The sequence below is a fragment of the Camponotus floridanus genome, unplaced genomic scaffold (assembly GCF_003227725.1).
Source record: "Camponotus floridanus strain SB8 unplaced genomic scaffold, Cflo_v7.5 scaffold98, whole genome shotgun sequence".
In the NCBI taxonomy this organism is placed as follows: domain Eukaryota; kingdom Metazoa; phylum Arthropoda; class Insecta; order Hymenoptera; family Formicidae; genus Camponotus; species Camponotus floridanus.
The window spans coordinates 125,249-146,604 of record NW_020229869.1 but is presented as its reverse complement, the minus strand read 5'-3'; the positions used below and the strand labels follow the sequence as shown (position 1 = coordinate 146,604).

The 21,356-nt window shown below is 33.4% G+C and overlaps 2 protein-coding genes across 2 annotated transcripts; both read right to left on the bottom strand.

Annotated features, from left to right (window-relative positions):
* Positions 1 to 8,894: 8,894 nt before the first annotated feature.
* Positions 8,895 to 11,357, bottom strand: LOC105248489 (activating signal cointegrator 1 complex subunit 2 homolog). The gene is made up of 3 exons (XM_011253304.3): positions 11,156 to 11,357; positions 10,056 to 10,101; positions 8,895 to 9,925 (listed from the first exon to the last, which is right to left on the bottom strand). Exons 1-3 carry the CDS (start codon positions 11,165 to 11,167, stop codon positions 9,387 to 9,389), a joined length of 597 nt encoding a protein of 198 aa, XP_011251606.2. The 5' UTR covers positions 11,168 to 11,357; the 3' UTR covers positions 8,895 to 9,386.
* Positions 11,358 to 14,046: 2,689 nt separating this feature from the next.
* Positions 14,047 to 18,338, bottom strand: LOC105248490 (ataxin-2 homolog). The gene is made up of 5 exons (XM_011253305.2): positions 18,219 to 18,338; positions 16,057 to 16,186; positions 15,438 to 15,686; positions 15,090 to 15,363; positions 14,047 to 14,889 (listed from the first exon to the last, which is right to left on the bottom strand). The coding sequence occupies exons 1-5, from the start codon at positions 18,228 to 18,230 to the stop codon at positions 14,292 to 14,294; spliced, it is 1,263 nt and encodes a 420-aa protein (XP_011251607.1). The 5' UTR covers positions 18,231 to 18,338; the 3' UTR covers positions 14,047 to 14,291.
* Between the last annotated feature and the right edge of the window lie 3,018 nt (positions 18,339 to 21,356).

Below are 21,356 nucleotides of genomic sequence, written 5' to 3'. Positions count from 1 at the left end.
TATGAAAATGTTTAATATGTGCAGCGTGTAAAAAAATTATTTTCTCTTTTAAAATATTTATTTTTTCTTCTGGCGTGATCTTTATATTTTTATTTGTAAAAAGCCTGAGAAGTTCTACGAGTTGTACACTGATACATATCAAGTTATCAAGCTAGCTGTTAGTTTCACCAATAGAACTGTTTACCTGAGTAATTTGCTGTCATACAATGCTTTCTTTGAAGATTCCGACACGGTCGAAACCAGGTTGCGACGTTTCCATTTGAGCAGTAGGCTCGCCTGACAAGTTTTCTAATTATTTTTTGTTCCTATTTTGATTGCTTCTTGATAAACTGAATGAGACAAACATGTGTAAAAATGAAATTTTTAAGATAGATTTCTTTTTTTTTAAATTGATTAAAAATTGTGAAGAGCAAATATATTAATTAAAATTTTGTAACAATATTTTGTATAAATTTTAATTAATAATGAAATTAATTTTAAAAATGTGAAAATAATTTTTCTTAAATATAAATAATATGATTAATTTTTCAAGTTTATAATATTAAGTTTACTATTTTAGCAAAATGCGAGATCGCTGCAGTTATACAAATTGCTAAGTATTTCGAGAATGACGAGGGGTGCATGAGCGCTCAACAGAAACGAAGAGTGATATCACGGCGCCCAATTAACATCTCGATTTAATAAAGCCCTCAAGCTTGCCGTATGTTACCATTTCCCGCACAAAGTGTCTGCCGACAAGAGAGAAAGGGAGAACTCGCTCGCCCTCTCTGTGCCTCTCAAGGGGTGCCTGCTCTCATAGTCGAGGAGGCCAACGCTCTTCAGTAAGTAACACTGTAACGTTTCCGGATGAATGAATAATAATTCCGGAACTTCTCATGACAAGCCACTCCGACGGCAACGACTATAACAATAATGGCAACAGAATTGTGGCATTGTAATGTCGCAAGGCTAGCCCGGTGTTGAGGAATTTCTCTAGTTAAAACAAAAGCTGCATATAACATACACATAAATATATAAATGTATCACATGAAGCGTCAATAATAAGCGTTTTTGTTTATAGTAAGATCACATCTCGATCTAATGTTTACATTTTTATTATTAAACTTTAAATTTTTATTAATTAAATTTAAATTTTCTCGAAATTATCTCGATTTTCTCGATATAAATTCTTCATTTTTAAAAATCAGAGAGCTAATTTCAAAATTGAAAAAATCCAAATTAGAATATGCAAAATTTGTATAGATAATTTGATAAGCTGAGAAATATGATTTCTACATAAAATTTTAGAAGGATTATTGGCACATTCCACTAGTGACTGATTAGTGGATGATTGCATGTGCATGTGCAAGTGGTTCCCACCAGTGGAATATCAGACAGCACCTTGCTGCACTTCGACCGAAACACGTCGCAAAAATCGGGGCCGCGCGGCTCATTCCGGCGAACAATACCGGAAACAATAACGTCAATCTCCCACTGCTCGCCTCCACCGCGATCTCTCTTGAAAGTATATCGCCATAAATAACAGTAACAAAACGCGATTGGGGCACAATGGGGCGGTGATGTAATTGCGCCCCATGGCGGCGACCGGTGCTCATACGTACAAAGGGCACTCGACTATATGTTACAATCTCGATCTTTCGTCGCCGATCCTCGAAGACTAGAGACGATGAGAGAAAGAGAAAGGGAGAGAGAAAAAGGGCCGGGCAGACCGCATCGATGCTGTTCAAGTGACCTCTCGTGGATCGTGCTTTGCTTTATGCGCCTTTGTTGGCTTTGTTTTGAGGTAACAAAATAGAAAATGCGCTTCATACACGACCGCTATTGTAGTCAATTAGCGACCATGTGATATCGGACAGATTCGTGTTACGCCATAGTGGGAGATGTTTCCCCAAGTTCTCAGCATAATTATACCCTTTACAGGCATCTGATCGTAAACTTAAAATCTATATTTTCGCATGTAACATTATTACACTTAATGCGTTTTTCTTCTAATGGAAATAGCACGACACAACATTGATCTTACTTTTATACAAAGTAAATTAATCCAAATATTTTAAATTTCTTGAATTTTTTAAGACTATATATAATTTTCTCAAATTCCTTGCAAAAAGAAAAGTATTAATTCATTATCAAATTAAAATCAATCCTTTTCAGCTTCATACCAGTATCACTCTGGAACGACAAAAAAAACAGAAATAGCTCGGTTCAAATCGAGCACGCCTCGTTGTAGAGAGCTTGCCCCCGATATAATTTATTCGGACAATAAGCATGCGTCTAGCTGGCATTCTACCCTCCATCGTGCCGCAGGCATCAGTGTCAGGCACGATGATGAGCCCCTCAATGACAGCGACCAACATAATCTGTTCCCATCAGCCAAGTAGACATAATGGACGCATCGGCGGCGGGAAGCGACAATGGGGGGGTAGGATAGCATTTTACAGGAGAGCGCGCGATGGTTGTTGCGCCGAGAAGTGACGGGGGTGGTAAAAGAAGGGTGACTAGTAAGTGGGCCCACGTGAGAGGAATGGGAAGAAGCGAATCGACGGGGTGAGATTGTTGTCGTCATCATCGTTTCCTAGTGGCACGCTTAAAATACGGATGCACGCACGCAACGCAACGCGACGCAACGCGACGCGACGCATTCGGGCCCACCTCTCATATCTTTCGGCGCGGCTTCGCTCTTTATTAAATTCCTGACGCGAGGAGACGCTCGGCACGTGCAAATATTCGTTTCACCGAGCGAGAAGCGTAATTCGGGGTGCTTGCTCTTACGACGGATGCGCTAAATTCAAGCAGCTAGCGACCCTGAATTGCGGGAGAGCCGACTTGCGAAAAGCCGTGCTAGAGCCGCGGGAACATTTCCAGCTGTCGGCTTCCTTCATAGTTCAACGCGATTCAGTAAAAGGAACGGTAGAAATCTCTGTGCGCGAAATATTTCTGCTATGTCAATTTTATTCCGCAAAAAGCACACATATATATCGAGAGAAAAAAATAAAGGTAGATAAAATACATATCTAAAAATATTATTATGCAATTAATATATCGGATACATTATTATTAGAAAGCTGTTATGTACGTAAATTGCTAGTTTTAAAGATTCCGTGGATAAGATTCCGTTAAAAATTCACAATAGAATATAGACGTACAGACACAATAGAATATAGAGCAAACGAGATATCCCAACTACCTGGAGTTTCTTTTATTAGACCATTCAAATCTCTTGGGATTATATATAAACAGAAAACAAAAACTAAATTATAATTAATTTTTAATATATTTTTATATATTAAGACTACGTTTAAATCAAAGACGATTAATTATTTTAAATAATTTATTCTTTATTCATTTATTTTGTCCACATATTGCAGATTTTTCTCTGTACATGTAACTAAACATTCTAGTCTTTGATTCTTATATAACTTACATAACTCAAACCGATATAAAAAGTAGAAATCCTTCTTCATAAACAGGTTGTATCAGTATATTACACAGTGTGACATTTTTAATATCCAGTATGTTAATCACGAACTTCTACTGTGATTACCTTACTTGCTTTAAGGAAGTAACTGTCAAAGCAAAATAATAAAATATATAAATGATATAATTAAGATCTAGGAGAAGTTAAATATAATATAGAATAACAGAGAATCTCGATCAATTGAAAAAAACCAAAGATGAGAAGAATTAAAATGTTAATTTTAAGTTTTTAAATATTCAAACATTTTATTTTTTTATACTTATAATTTTATTTTTGCTTTATATTTAACTTTATACAATTTTTCATATAGTTAAATCGATAAAATTTACATTAAAACTTAAAATACTCTGATGTATATTCTTCTTAATCAATAAAGATCTAATTGGATATAATCTTTAAAAGCAAAGATAAATAATCCTTAAATACAAAGATTAAGAGTAGAAGAATAAAAATAAAAAGATTAAAAATAGAAAATATCTTAATTTAAGAAGAATTCGAGATTTTTACATTTAACGTTGATTAATATTGCATTGCATTGACGTTTGTTAAAGTTGCTTTGAAATATATATGGAAATCGGATGAATAGAGCTTCACTTGATACGATGTTTAAAATAGTTAAATGCAAGTTTTTTTGCATTAATTAAAAATTTTTGTGTGACGAAGTCCTTAAGATCTTACATACAATTAAAAACTAAAGCAAACAGATGGTATTCACTTAAAAAGAAAAAATAACAGGAGGATATTTAGTACTATTTTCTCCCTTTAGGATAAATCCGTCAAAGTAACAAAAAAAAAAGGATTCAAAGTATGCCATTGTAAGAGTTATTGGTAGTTTATTTCTCACGATATTTATGATTGTTGCTTTTTGGAAAAAAATATCGAAGACAAAAAAGTTTTTGAAAACTTCGAAATATTTTAAAGAGGATTTAAAAAGTTATTTATTCGGATTGTGACTCACAAAAAGTTCAATATTATTTATTATTATGTGATATTTTCTGTGCAGATTTTTAACAAGTCTTTTATAATCTAATCTTTTCTTCCGAAAGAAATGAATGAATATAAGAAATGAATAAGCATTAAACCTTCTTTTCACAATTTTTGTAAAAAAGATGCAAAATGCTTTTATTTGATTCAGCTTTTCTTATAAGTTTTTTAATAAGTTTTTTATCGTTTTTAAATATTTCTAAGAACGATTTATAATGAAAATAGACTAACAGTTTTACAAGGAAAACAGATAGTTTTACAATTGATAATTTTACAAGGAAAACTTCATAATGCACATTTTGATTTCGCAACGTGGGATAGAAACGTCACACGACACCGTGACGCCTTTTCAGAAATATTCTTTCTCCCTGTGTGTTGCGACATTGATGTTCAAAGGACTATCCCCCTGTTCGGCGTGTGTTTAAGACGCTAAAAAGCACGTGTGTACGACAGACAATTATGGGACCAGCTACGATGAGGACGGCGCGACTTAAGACCACACGAAGACTCACACACATCAGCTCGATACTCGGGCGAACGGGCCCCTTTCACAATGGCTGACTTCGTAAGGCAAAAATCAGAAAGTTAGGGCCCCGACCGTACTATGTCTCGGCTGCTAGAGGAGAGAGGGATGATCGAGCGAGCGAGTTCTTGAGGGATGCGCAGCTGTCATGAGAAGTGCAGCGATTGGCCGCTACCATCAGTCGGCCATGTTGGATTTTTCCGGTCTGGCTTCTCCTCACAATGGTATCACGGGCTTGAAACAGGGTCAGTAGCTTTGCTAAAGATCAGGGTCGCCCAATAAAATCTCACATCGTTCCTGTACCCGCGAGCGTTTCGCTATTCATTGTTCGACTGACAACATCGCTCAACCCAATGAAGTTGCTGAGATCAATGTCGAGTCAACCGTGCGTGGATTTATCTCTTAATAAATAAAAATACGATCCTGAAAAGATTATTGAGAAGCTATGAGAATCGTTTATATTTTATAATTTTAAATATGAAAAATATTCTACATAAAGAAAAACGAATGAGTTACATATTTTGCACACACGGTACGAAAATCTGTCATGCCTGGCAGTATCCTTGACTGTTTGCTGGTGACACGTAGAATATTTCGTGGGACGAGTGCGTCTGTTATAACAAACAGAAACGCGGCGTGTCTCTGTTATTGAAATAAATCCCGTCATAATCATCGCTAACGCACTTTTGAAGGGAATCTGGAGTAAACCGATAGTAGCGGGAGAAAGTGGTCGAGAGAGGCGAAGTGAGAAAGAGAGAGGGTTGATGGGGACACGTTTACGATTGTCGGCCGCGTGCCGCCACCCTAAGGATTAAGCGCAATTATTGGAATCACTCCGGCAGACCACAACCCGTTTCACACGCTCCTTATATTCTTTCAAGCCGTTACGAAAGTTTACTCCGTTCGTGATATTTCGAGAGGAACAAATCGATTTGTATAAAACTTTTTTAAAATTATATCTCTTGTATTATTTGCAAAATTGATAATAAATTCCAATTAAATTCCACATCAGTGTTGAAAACTATTAAAATTGGGTTGAGATTTTAAATCTCTTTGAAAACCAAGAAATATTAAAAAATATGATGCAATGATAATTTTGTTTAATATTGCATAAAATGATTCCGTAATAAATATCTAAAATATAAATCGCACTTATACATTTCAACTATCTCTTTTTTTTATATTTTTATATATTTATTGTCATTTTAGAAAAATATCTATTATATATATTTATGTCTTATAAAAAGTCTGTATATCTTTTGAAAATATTGATCTTTCTCTTGGGAAAGAATAATTAAAATATTTATATACGAACATGCGGAAATATGCGGTTCAACGAATTGCAATAAAGTGTCTAATATATACCGAGATAATATTAATTGCTCTTTGCCTACTGCAATTTGCAACGTGTCGAATGTACAGGATGTTGTCAATATTTTTCTTATACTCTTTTTAGATATTAAATTATAAGGCAATCATATGTTTTAATGCTGCTAGATATTTGAAAAATTGTCAAATGTGAAAATTTTATTGAAATTTCTTTAAATTAAATAATATTCAAATTTTAAATGGTCATCTCGCAAAAAATTCTTCATATTTATCTGCTTATTTAAAGTCTTAATTTTATGTCAATAAAGAAACATCAATTCAAATTGATCGAAGAAATCATAAATAATTAAAAGTATGAGGAACTTTCGACGTATCATAGACTTCGCATTGCATAATCGAAATTACTTAACTAAAATATTTCTGGTCATGAAAGTCAATCTCCTCTCTCTTTTTCCACATGTTATCTCGATGAAAGAAACGTGACACCCAATGGCGCGATTGCAAAATCTACAGGTAAAACACGTGGTAAAACATTTTTGCGAATCAGGATACGTATCTACACCTTATTAGTCTTGTAATTAGCTGCACAAAAGGCATGCGAAGAAAATTACGCTCTAGTCAATCTATCTACAGAATGAATTGCTAGGCATTGCATTTAATCTCGACCACATTTCGCAAGCTGGTTCTATTAAAGCATATCGTATAACACTTTTTTTCTACACAACTCACCGACGTTTTTGTGCTTTTGAATATTAAACACCAGAGAATTTCTCTGGAGGAAACAAAGCGAAGATCCTCGCTTTTTGAATATATTTCACTTTATATACATATAATATTCATATATACATATTCATATTCTTTTAATATTGAGATTTATTTTATTCATACATACATATTCTATCAGGATACGATGTTATATTATACATATAATAATTTTATATAATATAATATAATATAATAATATAATATACGATATTATATTATATATAATGTATTATGTAATAAAGTTAATGATTTGTAAAATTACGTTAAGAAAATAAGAGCATATGTAAAATAAATGCATGACATTATCCTTTTACTTTTACTGTTAACTACAGTAAAATAAAAAGATAAACCATTACTAATAAATGTATGAGCTAAGAGATATAAAAAGTATATATTACTGTATTATAAAACTAAACTTACAACGTAAATTACATGAAAAGTAGACATTTGAAGAATATCCCTCAGATTGTTAAACTCGATCGTGCAGCTTCGCTGATGAATCGTCAATGTTTAGACGCATTCCACGTGCGCGCGCGTACACGTGGTGTTGCAGCGCTAACCGCTCATCACCCCTTTTTGGATGCGGCTTGGGTTTTGGCTTGCTATAACTCCGATAATTATGTTACCAATGCGTCGAAGGACAAAGAGCTCTCGAACGACGTGGATGGCCCGCTTGCTCGCGAGCGGGAGCTCGAGAAAAGAGATGGTTGCCTGGTAGCCCAGCTGCCGGTAATCCTCCCTTTGTAATTTGCCTCTATGACCCACCCTCCCCCCCTCTTCAGTGGCGTCGATTTTTTTCGACAATAGAACTTTTCCAACAATCACGCGTTTTCCAACAATCTCCTTTAACGATTTCATCGACGTTTTCAGCACACAATTCTAATCCATTATACTCTTACTATCAAATTCGATTGAATATCGATAAATAAATTAAAATGTTATAAAAAGATAGAGATTATAAACTTATATTAAGCCTATTATTCAAATAGATTATATAATCATGATATAAATGTTCAAATAATCACATGTTTTCTCTCCCTTTCTCTCTTTACAATACACAATAGACAAGATAAAAATATTCTGAATTAAATGAACAGAGTCTAAACTAACTAAAATTTTCCTCTCTCTATAAGGGTAGATTCTCTCTACGAGACAAATCAACGAATGTTCGATTCGCAAATGGTCTACGCCAATGATGAGCGGTTGATGTCACCGTGGCTGTGCCCTCCGGATAATAGAGTCCGCGACTTTAATGGACTCGCTAATCCTCTTCCCTGTTTGTCGGCGAGGGGATACGCATTCACGGCATGCACGTAGGTAAGAATCGGCGAGAGGGGGGCCAGGGCGGGATGGTGTGACTGCGGTGCGTGTGCTCCTCTCTGGGGTGCGCGAAGTGAAGACTTGCATTCGCTCGTCGTGCGGGCCGTCACGGCGGCGAGAAGGGGGTGACGCACAAGGGGGTGATCTCTCTCCTGTCCTGCCGGAGTGGTGACGTGCAGATACGCCCCTTGTGCGGAACCATCGGTGCGATGATACCCTCGGATTTTTCGGCCGAGCTATGCCGCGCGTTATGAGTACGAGAGTGTGCCTTAACTGCATTTGTCGATAGAAATATGTTGTCGACAGATTTATTCATTCATTGGAAAAGATTCGGTTTCAACAAATGCGATGGTTGCCTCGAAAGTTCGAGCCGATAGATCCGCAGAGGATGATAAAAGGGTGCATAATTAAGCGACAAGCGCGCGTCCCTAATTTGACATAAACGATGTAGTTCAAGTTTTAAAGAGCAATTTCGAAGAATAATAAAACGATTCGTTATGTAATGTTTAAGTCGAGAAAATCGAGTGATATTTATTTTTGTGCAGATTTTTTTCTCTACAATGTTTTTCACATAATGTATATTCTAATTTATATAAATCGATTTATGAAAATATCAATGCAAATAAAATGATGTGGAATGAAAAAACATGACCATTCAAGAAATCGTTAATAGAGATGAATAGGATACGAAGTAATAATTTCTTTACAGAGATAATTGTCTCTCTCTATTTTCCTAGAAAGATTTAAAAAACTGATAAATTTATATTTAATCTATCTCTCTCAATTTAACACATACATTTATAAAAAATATTTACGAAGGCAAATAACAAACTGCAAAGTATGTATCCTCGCCTTTCTGTCTGATTACGAATATTGATTGTGAATTGAACGTTGATTATGAATGAAATGAAGAAATGATGTGATTTTATGGAAGTGTAACGATATCAATTGATATCGTTGCTTTGATACCTTATCTGAGATAATCGATTATCCGTGCTGTTGTCCCTTCGGAATCGAGTTAGGTAAGTTCTGCTGAATCTGCACAAGCTGCTGAAGTTCCGGTGGTAGATTCCTGGAGTATTGATAATTAGGCTCGGCGACTTGCTGTTGCGGCTTTGGCTGCGGTGCATAATTAGTGCGATATTGAGGATTGTATTGTTGTTGAACGGGGGCTGGTTGAGGATTGTATTGCTGTTGAATGGGGGCTGGTTGAGGATTGTATTGCTGTTGAGCTGAAGGCGGTGGATTGTACTTGGCCGGTTGTACGGGAATCTGCTTGTAAGTCGGCTGCTGAGGTTGTTGGCCGATCTGTACTTTCGGCCGATACTGAGTCAGGTCAGTTTGTTTTATATATTGAGGCTGGATGGGTTGGGAAGGTCCCAGATTCGGTATCGGCTGCGGAGGAAGATGTACGATCGGATCGCGAGCCTGCTGGGCCGCTAATATTTGCTTGATCGCCGCCGGCGCTTGATTGTAACCTAGATAATTAGGTTGTGCATGATTTTGTCTCCGTTCCCGGATATGGCCTGAAAATAAAATTTTTTCTGTACACTATTGTTATAAATTGTTACGTTATTTAATAATTCGATAAAATAAAAGATATTTCTGAAACACAAAAAAAAGAATATTCTTGAGAAAGTTTACAAAATTACTTACTATGGAATTTTGTTCCTAGCGCCGGCGTTATGACGAGGATCAAAAACTAAAAAATGATAGAAAAATCTATTAAAAATCATACTATTTAATCATACAACAATAATGTTTCTATCTTTTAATACGAAGAAATGCATTTTTTTACATAAATTTCTCAAAATCGGAAGAGAAAGTGTACGTGATTTTTTATTCATACTTCTATATATAAAATAAGATAAGTATTACAAAGTAATCTTAGAAAGCTGAAATATATCTTGATTTGCAATGCAAGTAAAATTTTTTATATTTATTGATATTTAATATCGATTATTAATGCATTGATGTCATGTTTTATATCGCGAGATATGAATCGTGTTTTAAGTGATACTAAGTTTAGCTTGGATCGCTACATATGTAAATCAGTTAAATTTAATTCATCATAAAGAAATGATCATAAAGAAATGCAAATGTAGAGTTTTTCAAGCGTGACAAAGTGACTAGGTCGATATAATCATAAGATTCCATGTAATGATAAATTAAATATTCTCTTTGATATTAAATGAGAAATAAAGACTATCAATCTTATAATAAAATTTTTAAATTTACGTGAATAATTTTTATGTACGTGATTTCAGACAATAAGTGAAGTTTAATATTCCGATTTTTTCTAAATAAAAATAATATCAATTCACAATCAATTCAAGAAAGTAATTCTCTTGAATTAAGGAGATTGTGAAGAAAAATTACATTTTGAAATATTAAATGAAAAGAATTTAATGTACTTCACGTTACAACTATTACTTTTATATCTACAATGATTTAATATATGTTAGCATTTTTACAAGAAAAAGAAAAAACGTACAAATTCTATCAAATTTTTCTATTCAGAGATAAATACTCATAGCGCGAGATTTTTTACTCCGCGATAAATAACCGTTATCGATCTTTTATTTCTTCCTCAATTACGTATATATAATAAAATCACGATGATCGAGATTTAAAAGCAAAAAGAGAGCACTCGCACTGACATTTCACGGAACGATTTTAATCGCACTTTCTCCCCGCGTATCGTACCGCAAAATTCCGCAAAGCTTTAGGATAACGAGTGTGCAAGAGGGACTTACGAGGAATCTCATGATGCTGAACGATATCCGGAGGGCAGCAAGACAAAACTGACGTCCGCGTCGCGACGCACTTCTATATGGGCCGAGCCGCGTCGTCGCGTCCACCACCAGCTTTCACGGCTGGTCGGCTTTCGAGCGATTTTTTCTGCGTACAGGTCCCCCGCCTGCCGTCACGTAACCAGATGCAACGAACCAACGCGCCCCGGTGCTATACTAACGTTGCGGCGAGCCAGGAAGTGACCGGACGGTGAGGTGGCAGCAGAAAAGTTGGAGCATGGGAGAGCGCGCTATATCTATTTCTCGACGAAGAATCATAGGATAAAAATTTTCTCTCGCTCCAACTTTAGTTTACAATTAAATTAAAAAATCCGAAAAATAAAGTGTGAATATTATAATAAAACAATAATTTGAGAGATATTTAAAAGAAAAATCAGGAGGACATGGCAAAGTTAGTAATAAAAAAAAGAAAATAAATAATTGATTTAATGAAAAATTTTGAGATAAAAGCAATCTCAGATTTTCGACTTCTATTACACATCAAATGAAAAATATATCTCGCAAATAACAAGCACACACATAGTGCAAATCCTTTTTCTTCGTATGAAATTTAATATTCTAGATATTTATGTAATTCTGCACATATTACTATGCATTGATTACGGCGATAGCATTACGTGAAAGTGGTTCGACCGTGTCACTTTTCTCTACGTTTTCCTTACAACTGTACTACCAAACATCAAATTTTACAAATTCGCTGCCTATCTCGATAGATGTTGCGTCAACTATTATTTTCGAATCACGTGAAAGTTGTTCGTCTCTCTATAGTTATAGTTACATGCCATATATAGTTGTATATCAGTACCACTTTTTTTATTTAATGAGATTCTTATATCTAAATTTCACCGATATAATCATGTCATTAACGATGTTATGTCTAAAGAAAGTTTGAAAGTTTTACTCTTCAGCATTCGATATATTTAGCTGTTTTCCAGGATATTTAATCCACGATTTTTTGCTTCTTTCCAATTAATGAACAATAATAATCATCTTTCTCTTAACGACTACCATGTTTTAGTTTCCGGAGAACACAATTATGATATTCGTGCGTCGTAATATATACTTTTCTGCGTGTAATAAAATACTCAGAACGTTATTTTTTTCGAAAACTATTAATACTACTTCAAGTTATACTTGAAGACTTATCGCGAGTCTATCGGTTGTTCGTGGACTCGCGATAGAAACGTGGCATTTCGCGTGTTCGATAAATGTGGAGGTGCATGTTAATAGATATCGACTTCATAGGAAAGGATAATGCGGGTACATATATATATATATACATCGTATCTAGTCACGTAACGATCTTGATACAAGAAAAGCACATTGCTTCCGTATTCCACAAGTTATAAATCGAGCACCATCGAAATATATGTAGGATAACACAGCAGCACGCTATATAAATTTTGATGAAGATACTAAGAAAGAAAAAAAGAGAAAGAATAATATATAGCCACTGCAAATATTTAAATTAATGCAAAACAAAGAGAGAGAAATATCATTAATATTTCAATAATAAAATTAACATATATCTGTCATCATAGACTTTCTGCTGGAAATTTCTCGGAATATATCAAGCCTTGCTATTTTGTGAAAGATCAAGATCATTAAAGGATACTATATTTAACATTTCGCAAAAATGTCACGTAATAATTAATAAATGAGTGTGATCTTGTGTAGTGAAAACGGCTTCGTTCGTGATTATTAGCTATCGTGATTTTATCGAGCATATATGTATATATGCAAGCATATATGCCACACGATTGCGTAAAGAATTCTGCATTCCAATATACTTTCAATATTCGTTGCAATTTCTTAAGTTTTCCGCTATATTTAGCAAAGCTATTCTTGATCGAACGCGTAATAAATTCGATTCATTTAAATTCAGCTGATTGTTAATGATTGGAAAATTACATGACTATGTAAAATCATGGGATAGGCTAAATAATTTCTTGAATTCAATGTGTGTGTATTGATTTTTACTATTTAAAATTTATTAAATGGAGATTTTATACTATTTAATATTGAATATATTAAAATAAATGGAGAAAAATTTATATTTTAAATTAAATGTAATCATATTTAAATTAATACGATCTGAGATTTAATATCTTTAAAAATAATAATCTTCAATTTATTAATGAATAAATTTCTCCAATTGATAATTTTAATAAATTGGTGAGTTGAAAATCGAAGAAAGTATTTTGGGAAAAAAGTATATCCGTAAATATTTTATTCAAAAACATGAAAAAAACATGTATAATCTCTTATAATATATCTGTATTTCACACGTACATACTTATACATGTATCAGAATTTGTATCAGTACATTGATGCATTCATGTGCAACGATTAGCTTTGCCATTGCACTTTCCTTTCGTTTTACAAGAATCACGAAAAAAAGATTCATTCTTGAACATGCTATGTCTCGGCCTCGATATGTCGAGATTTCCGATCGCATACGGTAAGAATATACTTTCTTAAGTACAGGTTCATGGAATATTAAAGGCCGCAATAGAACGCTTTCGCACATTATTTTTTATGAGTTGAATAAAGATATAATAATCTTAATATTTCTCTCAAAATCTCATATTTCAGTAAACGTAAAAAAATAAAAAAAACAATGAACATTTATTTATTTTATGTAGTATCAAACTTGAACGATAATAACTAAGATTCTTTACATTAATAATCGCATGTGTCAAGCATAGATATCTATTATTATAACAATTATTTCATTAAATAAATCATTTCTCCTTTACGATTTTACGCCTTTATTCTAGCAAGATTAAGAAAAAAATTTTTTAGAATAAATAAAAAATATTAGTTCCCATTCAATCATTTGTTGCATAACTTTTTCTTTATAATTCTTTTCAAACTAACAAATGCATTTCCGAAATAAAAATAATTTTTTGCTCTACTTCAAAATTGATTTAAAAAATCTCTTCTGCCAATAATTATAAATAATTATAAACTTCAGATATATAGTTTGCATTACAAATTACAATTCGGTCTCCTACTAGAATTGAGTTTCCACTTCTCTCCAATAAAAACAAAATAATCACCGTATGCAGCCGATGAATCAGTACTGATTCTCGGTAACGGGTCGTACGCCAGGCTGTGGTTGATTATATCCGGCCTGCTGATATTGTTGGCCCGGATTATACGCGGGTATCTGAGCCTGCGTGTATGAACTAGCCTGAGTTTGATAAGCGCCACCCTGAGTCTGATAAGCGCCACCCTGAGTCTGATAGGCGCCACCCTGACCTTGATACTGCGCTTGTTGTACCTGCGGTTGCTGTTGCGGTTGCTGTGGCGGATCCACAGGATGCGGCACATATGGTTTATCCGGACGGTACGTGATCTGATTGGCGATGATATTGTACGGTATCTGTGCCTGGTACTTAAGTAATTCCTGTAGATGAGGTGGCAGATTGGTCGAATATTGCGGCTGCGGTTCCGCCGGCGGCTGGGATATCCTGTTGTACTGCTGCTGTTGTTGAGGATGCGTTTGACGTTTGCTTCTTGTTTGAGGGCGCGGAGACTTTCGTCGCTCCGGTGCATATGTGGGCGCTGGTTCCGGTGGAGGTGCGGGTTTAGCCGCAGCTTCCTGGGCTAATTGCCGGAGATGTTCTCGGACTTGCTCGGACTGAGCCCGTACCGCGGCTGCCTCGTCGAATCTATAAATCGATCGATGATTGGAATTATGTCGATCTCGGTTTGCCTCTTATATTTGCGCATATATCTTACAGATATCTTTATAAAAATAGAAAATATACGTGATACTTAATTAATTGAATATTATTAAAAATAGATTCAGTATTTATTGATTAAAAATATGAATATAAATAGATAATTAAATATCATCATTGCTTGGTACCTGTATGGTTCCGGAATTACGTTGATGTATGGAATCTGCTGTTGGAACTGCAGCAGTTGCTGAATTTGTTGTGGTGCATTGGAATAAGGTCTGTAGTGTGGAGCGACCTCCGCTTGCGGCTGCGGCTGCGGTTGCGGTTGCGGCTGCGGTGGCGATTGTGGCCGATGTGCTCGTTGTCGATGTTGAATTGGTGCAGCGGCTTGCGTTACATACGATTCCTCCTGCGCTTGCGGACGTGATTGACGATCGTATGATCTCCAGTTTACTCTGTAACCTTTCGATACATATTTATGTCAGATTAATTTTGTTACGCATATATGAGATAACATGGTAAAGCTATTACTATACCACTAGGATCGTTGTATTGGAGCGCCTTAGCGTTAGCTTGATTAGCATCGTAAGGTCCTTGAATTAGAGACTGGCTGTGTCCATCGGTCGCCCCTTGTATTGAAGAAGGTTGTATATAGGTAGCCGCTCCACCGTCCGTGGGTCCTTGAATTTCAAAGTTCGAATGCCCATCCGTAGCACCTTGAATCTGAAAATTGCTGTTACCGTCGGTCGCCCCTTGAATAGTGAAGTCTCCAGGACCTCCTCCTTCTAAAATCGAAAACACGCAAAAACATTGTATAGAAAACACACATGAACATAAAGGAATTCTAAATCTATATATTTATATATCTCGTAAATATTTATTGAAAAGAATATGCTCTTTTTGAAAATTAAATAAGATTTTTAATTACAGTATAATTACAGTATAATTTCGAAGTTATTATTAGGATGTCTTCAAATGAGATAAATAATTTAAAAAATGAAAAAATAATAAATAATAATAAACTTTTGTTTCGGATTAAGAATCATCAAAATTCACGAATTTTCGAAATCCGTTAAAATACAAAGACAGGTATAAATTTTTCCGTATATTTTCCGCTTCTCGTTCGTCGTTTAGAGATCGTTTATCTGCGCTTACCGCTTGCATCTGTGTATTCAATTCCTTTCTCCTCACTGAACTTAAGACCCTGAGCCCGTCGATGCCCGTCACTAGGCCCCTGGATTGTGAATTCAGCCAGGCACATAGGAAGTGCCATCCATAATAAAATCTATAACATTGATTTTAATACTAATTTAGTATACATTTTATTATAATATAACAAAATATTGTCATCACAATTTATGCAAGACAAAAAAAAATTATTGCCATAAGTGATATAATAGTTTAAATATTGTGCACATAAAGAAGAAAATAATTAATTAGACAAAAAAATAAATAAAATCACATTCATGAATTAAAACTTAACAATTTCTATAGTTGTATTAATAGCAATAATATTATATTCGATGATCATTTTTCTCGTTATTATATTAATTCAACCACAATAAAGCAAATGAATGTACAATTCAAACATCTACATTGCTCTCGATAATAAGCGTGCTCGCTGATTTCATAATCAGATAAATCAACGATCATTATCTAACGTGTAGCACTAAGTCTACCTATCTGGCGACGTGTACTATATTGCCTATATGGAAGTGTAGCGAGCAAACGGGAAGCTGGAAGCGAAAGTCAGCGAGTGCATGAATCTTTAATTAGCCGGTAGTCGCGGGAAAAGGCGAGCACGTTTAACGTACGCAATCGCAAGACAGAAAAACAGATGGAAAAAAAGTGTGAGTTGTAAGACAACGTGAAAGATCGAATGTAATGGTTCACAGAAAGTGAGATATGTTTTATATATACGTAAAATCGCCCAGGGAAGATGACATAATTATTTAGGAAACCAGTTCCTATTAAATTAAATTCACTTGGAAATATTTTCGCGTACAACCGGTACTGCCAAACGGGAAATACCATTCTAGAATTATACGTGTAATGAATGCTACGCGCGAGTTTTATTTCACGGAACGCGGAACCTTCGAACGATATTTCGCGAGGCACGAATCGTGATATGCATGCTGGTTATTGAGGTCTGCGAGTTTTCTCGTTTAAGTAAGAAACTCGTAGAAAAATAAGTCATTTTTAAATGTATAATAATGTTAATAAAAAAGAATTATACAAAAAGATATATAATTCTTAGAAACGAATAATAAAGAGGCAAATATCTGAAATTATATAGAAAAATGAAGCAAATAAAACGAATTACTTTTCATGTTGGAATTTTGCTTGAGCTTGCAATAAGATTTCGAAATTTTTATTGCTCGTATCCGCCGAGCAGATATTGCTCCAATTGATAATTGGCTCGCGAAATGTATTCTTGACTGCAGCAATTAAGCGGCATTTCGAATCGTCGCCTTGCAACACCAGACGATGTAATTAAGTGAACGATATTCGTCATTTCCTTATACGCTTGTTTCCTTTCAATGTAAAACCTTTAATTAAACCAATGATTTTCTATTTTTATGTTGCGTTGTACAAATGAAATTTTAAAAGAATATATTTCATTTTCGCTCTCTAATTTTCGTTCTCGATACAAAAATGATGAATGAGTGAAATGAATAAAATGACATTTCAATAAAAAATTAAAGAATTTTATTATTGAGAAATTTCGTTTTAATAGTACAATATTATTAAAGAAATTTGAATATAATTTTATTCTGCAAAGAAAAATTCATAATGCTATGAAATTATTAGTATTTATTAAAAATAAGGATTATAAGCCGACAGAATAAAATAGAAAATACGCGAAAAATGCAAAAGAGGAGATAAAGTAAGAAGGTGTGTAAATCAAAATCATCATTCAATTAATATTCAAAAAAATCACATTGTATTTAATTAAATGCAATGTTTTGTTTCGGAACGTTCTCACCTTTTTTCGTTTTCGACGCAAGATAATTTTCACAAAGTACACACAGATATGTATAGGATTTACATGCGCATAAACATACGTTTTAATCGTTTTAAATATATCGAAAAAAACAGAAGTGTTAATACGATCCAATCGTGACAATTTACTTCTCGTATATAACTCGCATATTCAATATAATTAAGCGCACGCGACTCCATCTCATCTACATCATCTCGTTGAAAGAAAACGTGATCCTTGAAGAGAACACGTATATTTTACATTGTTTTTCTGTTTTTCGATACGACGCGAAGACTTTCGAATTTAGGAAAAAACGTAACAAGATTGTACTTACATGCAATTTCATGACGAGAAAGCTGGTCGATTCCTTCGAGGGTGGAGTGTTTCTGAGACGGGCGCGCGGTTACCAGAACAACTTTATAGTCGGCCACGTAAAAGGAACCTTTCGACGACGGGGATGTGACTCTCGGAGAGAGCCACCTCCATTCTACATCGCGTCGACTAGCCAGCCGATATCCAACAATTACTGTTCTTTTTTTTACGAATGTATTTAAAAAAATGCTTCCGGTGATAAGTATACGTGATAAGTATACGATACGTTAATTATGTTATTTACAAAGAATTTGCAAAGAATGCAGTAATAAATTGAAATTTATGATATGAATGCAGACTTTATTATGCAAAATTTTAATGAATAAATTTGAATCAACTTTTAGCAATTCGAAAATGATTCAGCTTTATAAATTTCTATAATATAAATCTATAATATAACAAATTTGCTCATTGCAGAGTTATTACATCTTTATTTTGTTTAAAAATAAAATGAAATAAAAAATAACAAAAGAATTTTCAATATTTTTCCATATTTTTTTATAAATCAATAGCAAAACTTTTATATAAAATAATTTTATGAAGTTATTAATCTATCTTTTCTAAATAATTTAATTTTACTTTTACAATAATTTAAAAATTTTGTATTATATATGCACGCTTTGCAAATAAAATCTCACGTATTGTTTGCATCAAACTTTCTTTATACAATATACGAGGAACGGCTCATTAACAAGACATTCATCTCCAATGCAATACATAATTGAAAAGTCTCGAGTGCACCGGTGGAAAACGACAAACTAGTCGCAATGGAATGCGATTCAATACAAAGTTTCCCAGGCAATCGCCTTGCAAAGGTTACGATGCGAAGACTAAGCGCATCTTTAATTAATTGTCGACATTGAATTGAATTATTATCTTGTCATGTTATATAAAAGCGCACTATGCTTTATTGCTTTTAAAATCAAAATAATGAAAATAATATGGACCTAAGTTTTGGAGTAATATTTTAGGAATTATTTTGCAGTAAGAAGATTTTGCCATTTTGTAGCTAACGAGGTAATAATTACAAAAATGTAGGTAGTGATTACAAAAATATCATTAGAAAGAAATTATTTCTTATTGTGCACGTTACACTCTACTCGGATTTTCTTATAAAAATATAGTATAAATCGACGAATATAATTATACATTACGAATATAATTATCTTATAAAAACATAGTATAAATCGACGAATATAATTATACATTATTCTGAATATATTCTTAATACTACATTCTTGATTCGATATATTCATTCGATAGATTCATAGAAATTATAAATGTCCCTATTTTTGCAGTAGATTCGATAAAGATTAGATGCCGATAAAGAGTAGATCTCTAACGTTTCGTATCATTAAAGTCTTATTAAGTCTATAAAATCTTAATTCTACAGATTCCTATCTGGATACGCAATTATCATAGGATATTGTTATTTTATTCAATTATTTGCAAAGTCGCTTTCTTATTTATAAGTGGAAATGCTATTATGTCAGTTTAAAATAGAAAGTTACATTGTTGTATCGCATTTTACATTGCAAACAAATACCCACACACATAAAATTTCCCATGAAATTACCAGTTATCCCAAGCCTTACATTGACATCTAAAAAGAATACGATTCAATCTAAGAAATGATACTCGATGGATAAAATGAAATGATGATATACAGAATGTACAGAATGATTCACGAAGAGAATGGATATCTTTCGAAACTGATTTATATCAAGCAATTAAATTCAAAAAAAAATTAAAGTATTCAATACATGATAGAATGATAATTGTATGTATGACTAGTTATATAAATTAAGATCACTTTTAATTAAACATAGTATTCTAGTAAAATGGGAAGTGTAATTTAATAAATTAATGTTTATCATATTTTTTATAAATTTATACATCTGTTAAAACATGTTTTTACATTTTCTTTATATTTTTCTATGTTATATTTTTATCTATTTTTATGTTATATATTTTTATCTATTTTTATGTTATATATTTTTATCTATTTTTATGTTATATATATTTTATGTTATATATTTCTTTTATACTTTCTTTTAATCAATTTTAAATCTGACTGCGATAATTAATCAATTGATAGTGTAGATTTGTCATGAATTATTACGTAATAACTAAACTATAGCTATATATTATTGCGTAATAACTAAAACTATAGCTATAATTTTTTCTGATAAAAATAAATATGAATCTAATGAATCTAAAGAACGTGACCCTCAAATCCGTTTACGTACAGTAGGCGCCAATAATGCCTTAACATATGAAATTGGTCGTATTTGAGACTAATAATAACTTAATAATAATCCCGAATGCGACCAATTTCATATATTAAGGCATTATTAGCACTGTACAAACACCGATAAGAGAAGCAAAAAAATGAAAGTTGCGTCGTGCTATACGAGTAAAATGAAAAACGTTTACAATTGCAACGCCTGGACGGTGAGTTAATACGCGAAGCGTGAAGGTTACGAAAGTGAACCATCAATCTTATCCGGAGAAATGCTATTTCCGTTTCGGAAGCACTATTTTTACGCGAAATTTTAAAAAGACATAAAATATGCTTTTAGGATTCATGCATTATAAATATTTTTATCTTGTATTGTCATGCATCAATGACGAAATATATTTGATTTCTAATATCATGTATCATTTTTACGTAGAAAGATAATGTCTTTCTTATCAAAAACATAAATTCTGTTAATAAATGTTACAATCAAAGACGATATTTTTTCTTTTTATATTTTTAGAATACACATCTTATTCACATCTTGCAATAATTTCTCTTTTCACTTACGTAATTTAGTTCTAATAACTTCTTACATTAAGTCGATCTATTTTTTTTTGCAAAATCTGTGCTTTAAGCGCGTTCTTCTTATTATATCATAAATCTCCGTGCGAGATACAATATCACTTTCTAATATCACAAGGCGATTAGATATCTTTATTCAATAGAAAGCTAAAAATTTTCTATCTTTCTATTTGTTTTAATAATATAGGAATTATTCTTATGTGTAATTAAATAAACCACGTGTCGCGTAAAACTTCCTGAAAGAAGTAGGCTTACGAAATAGTTTAAGTTTATCGA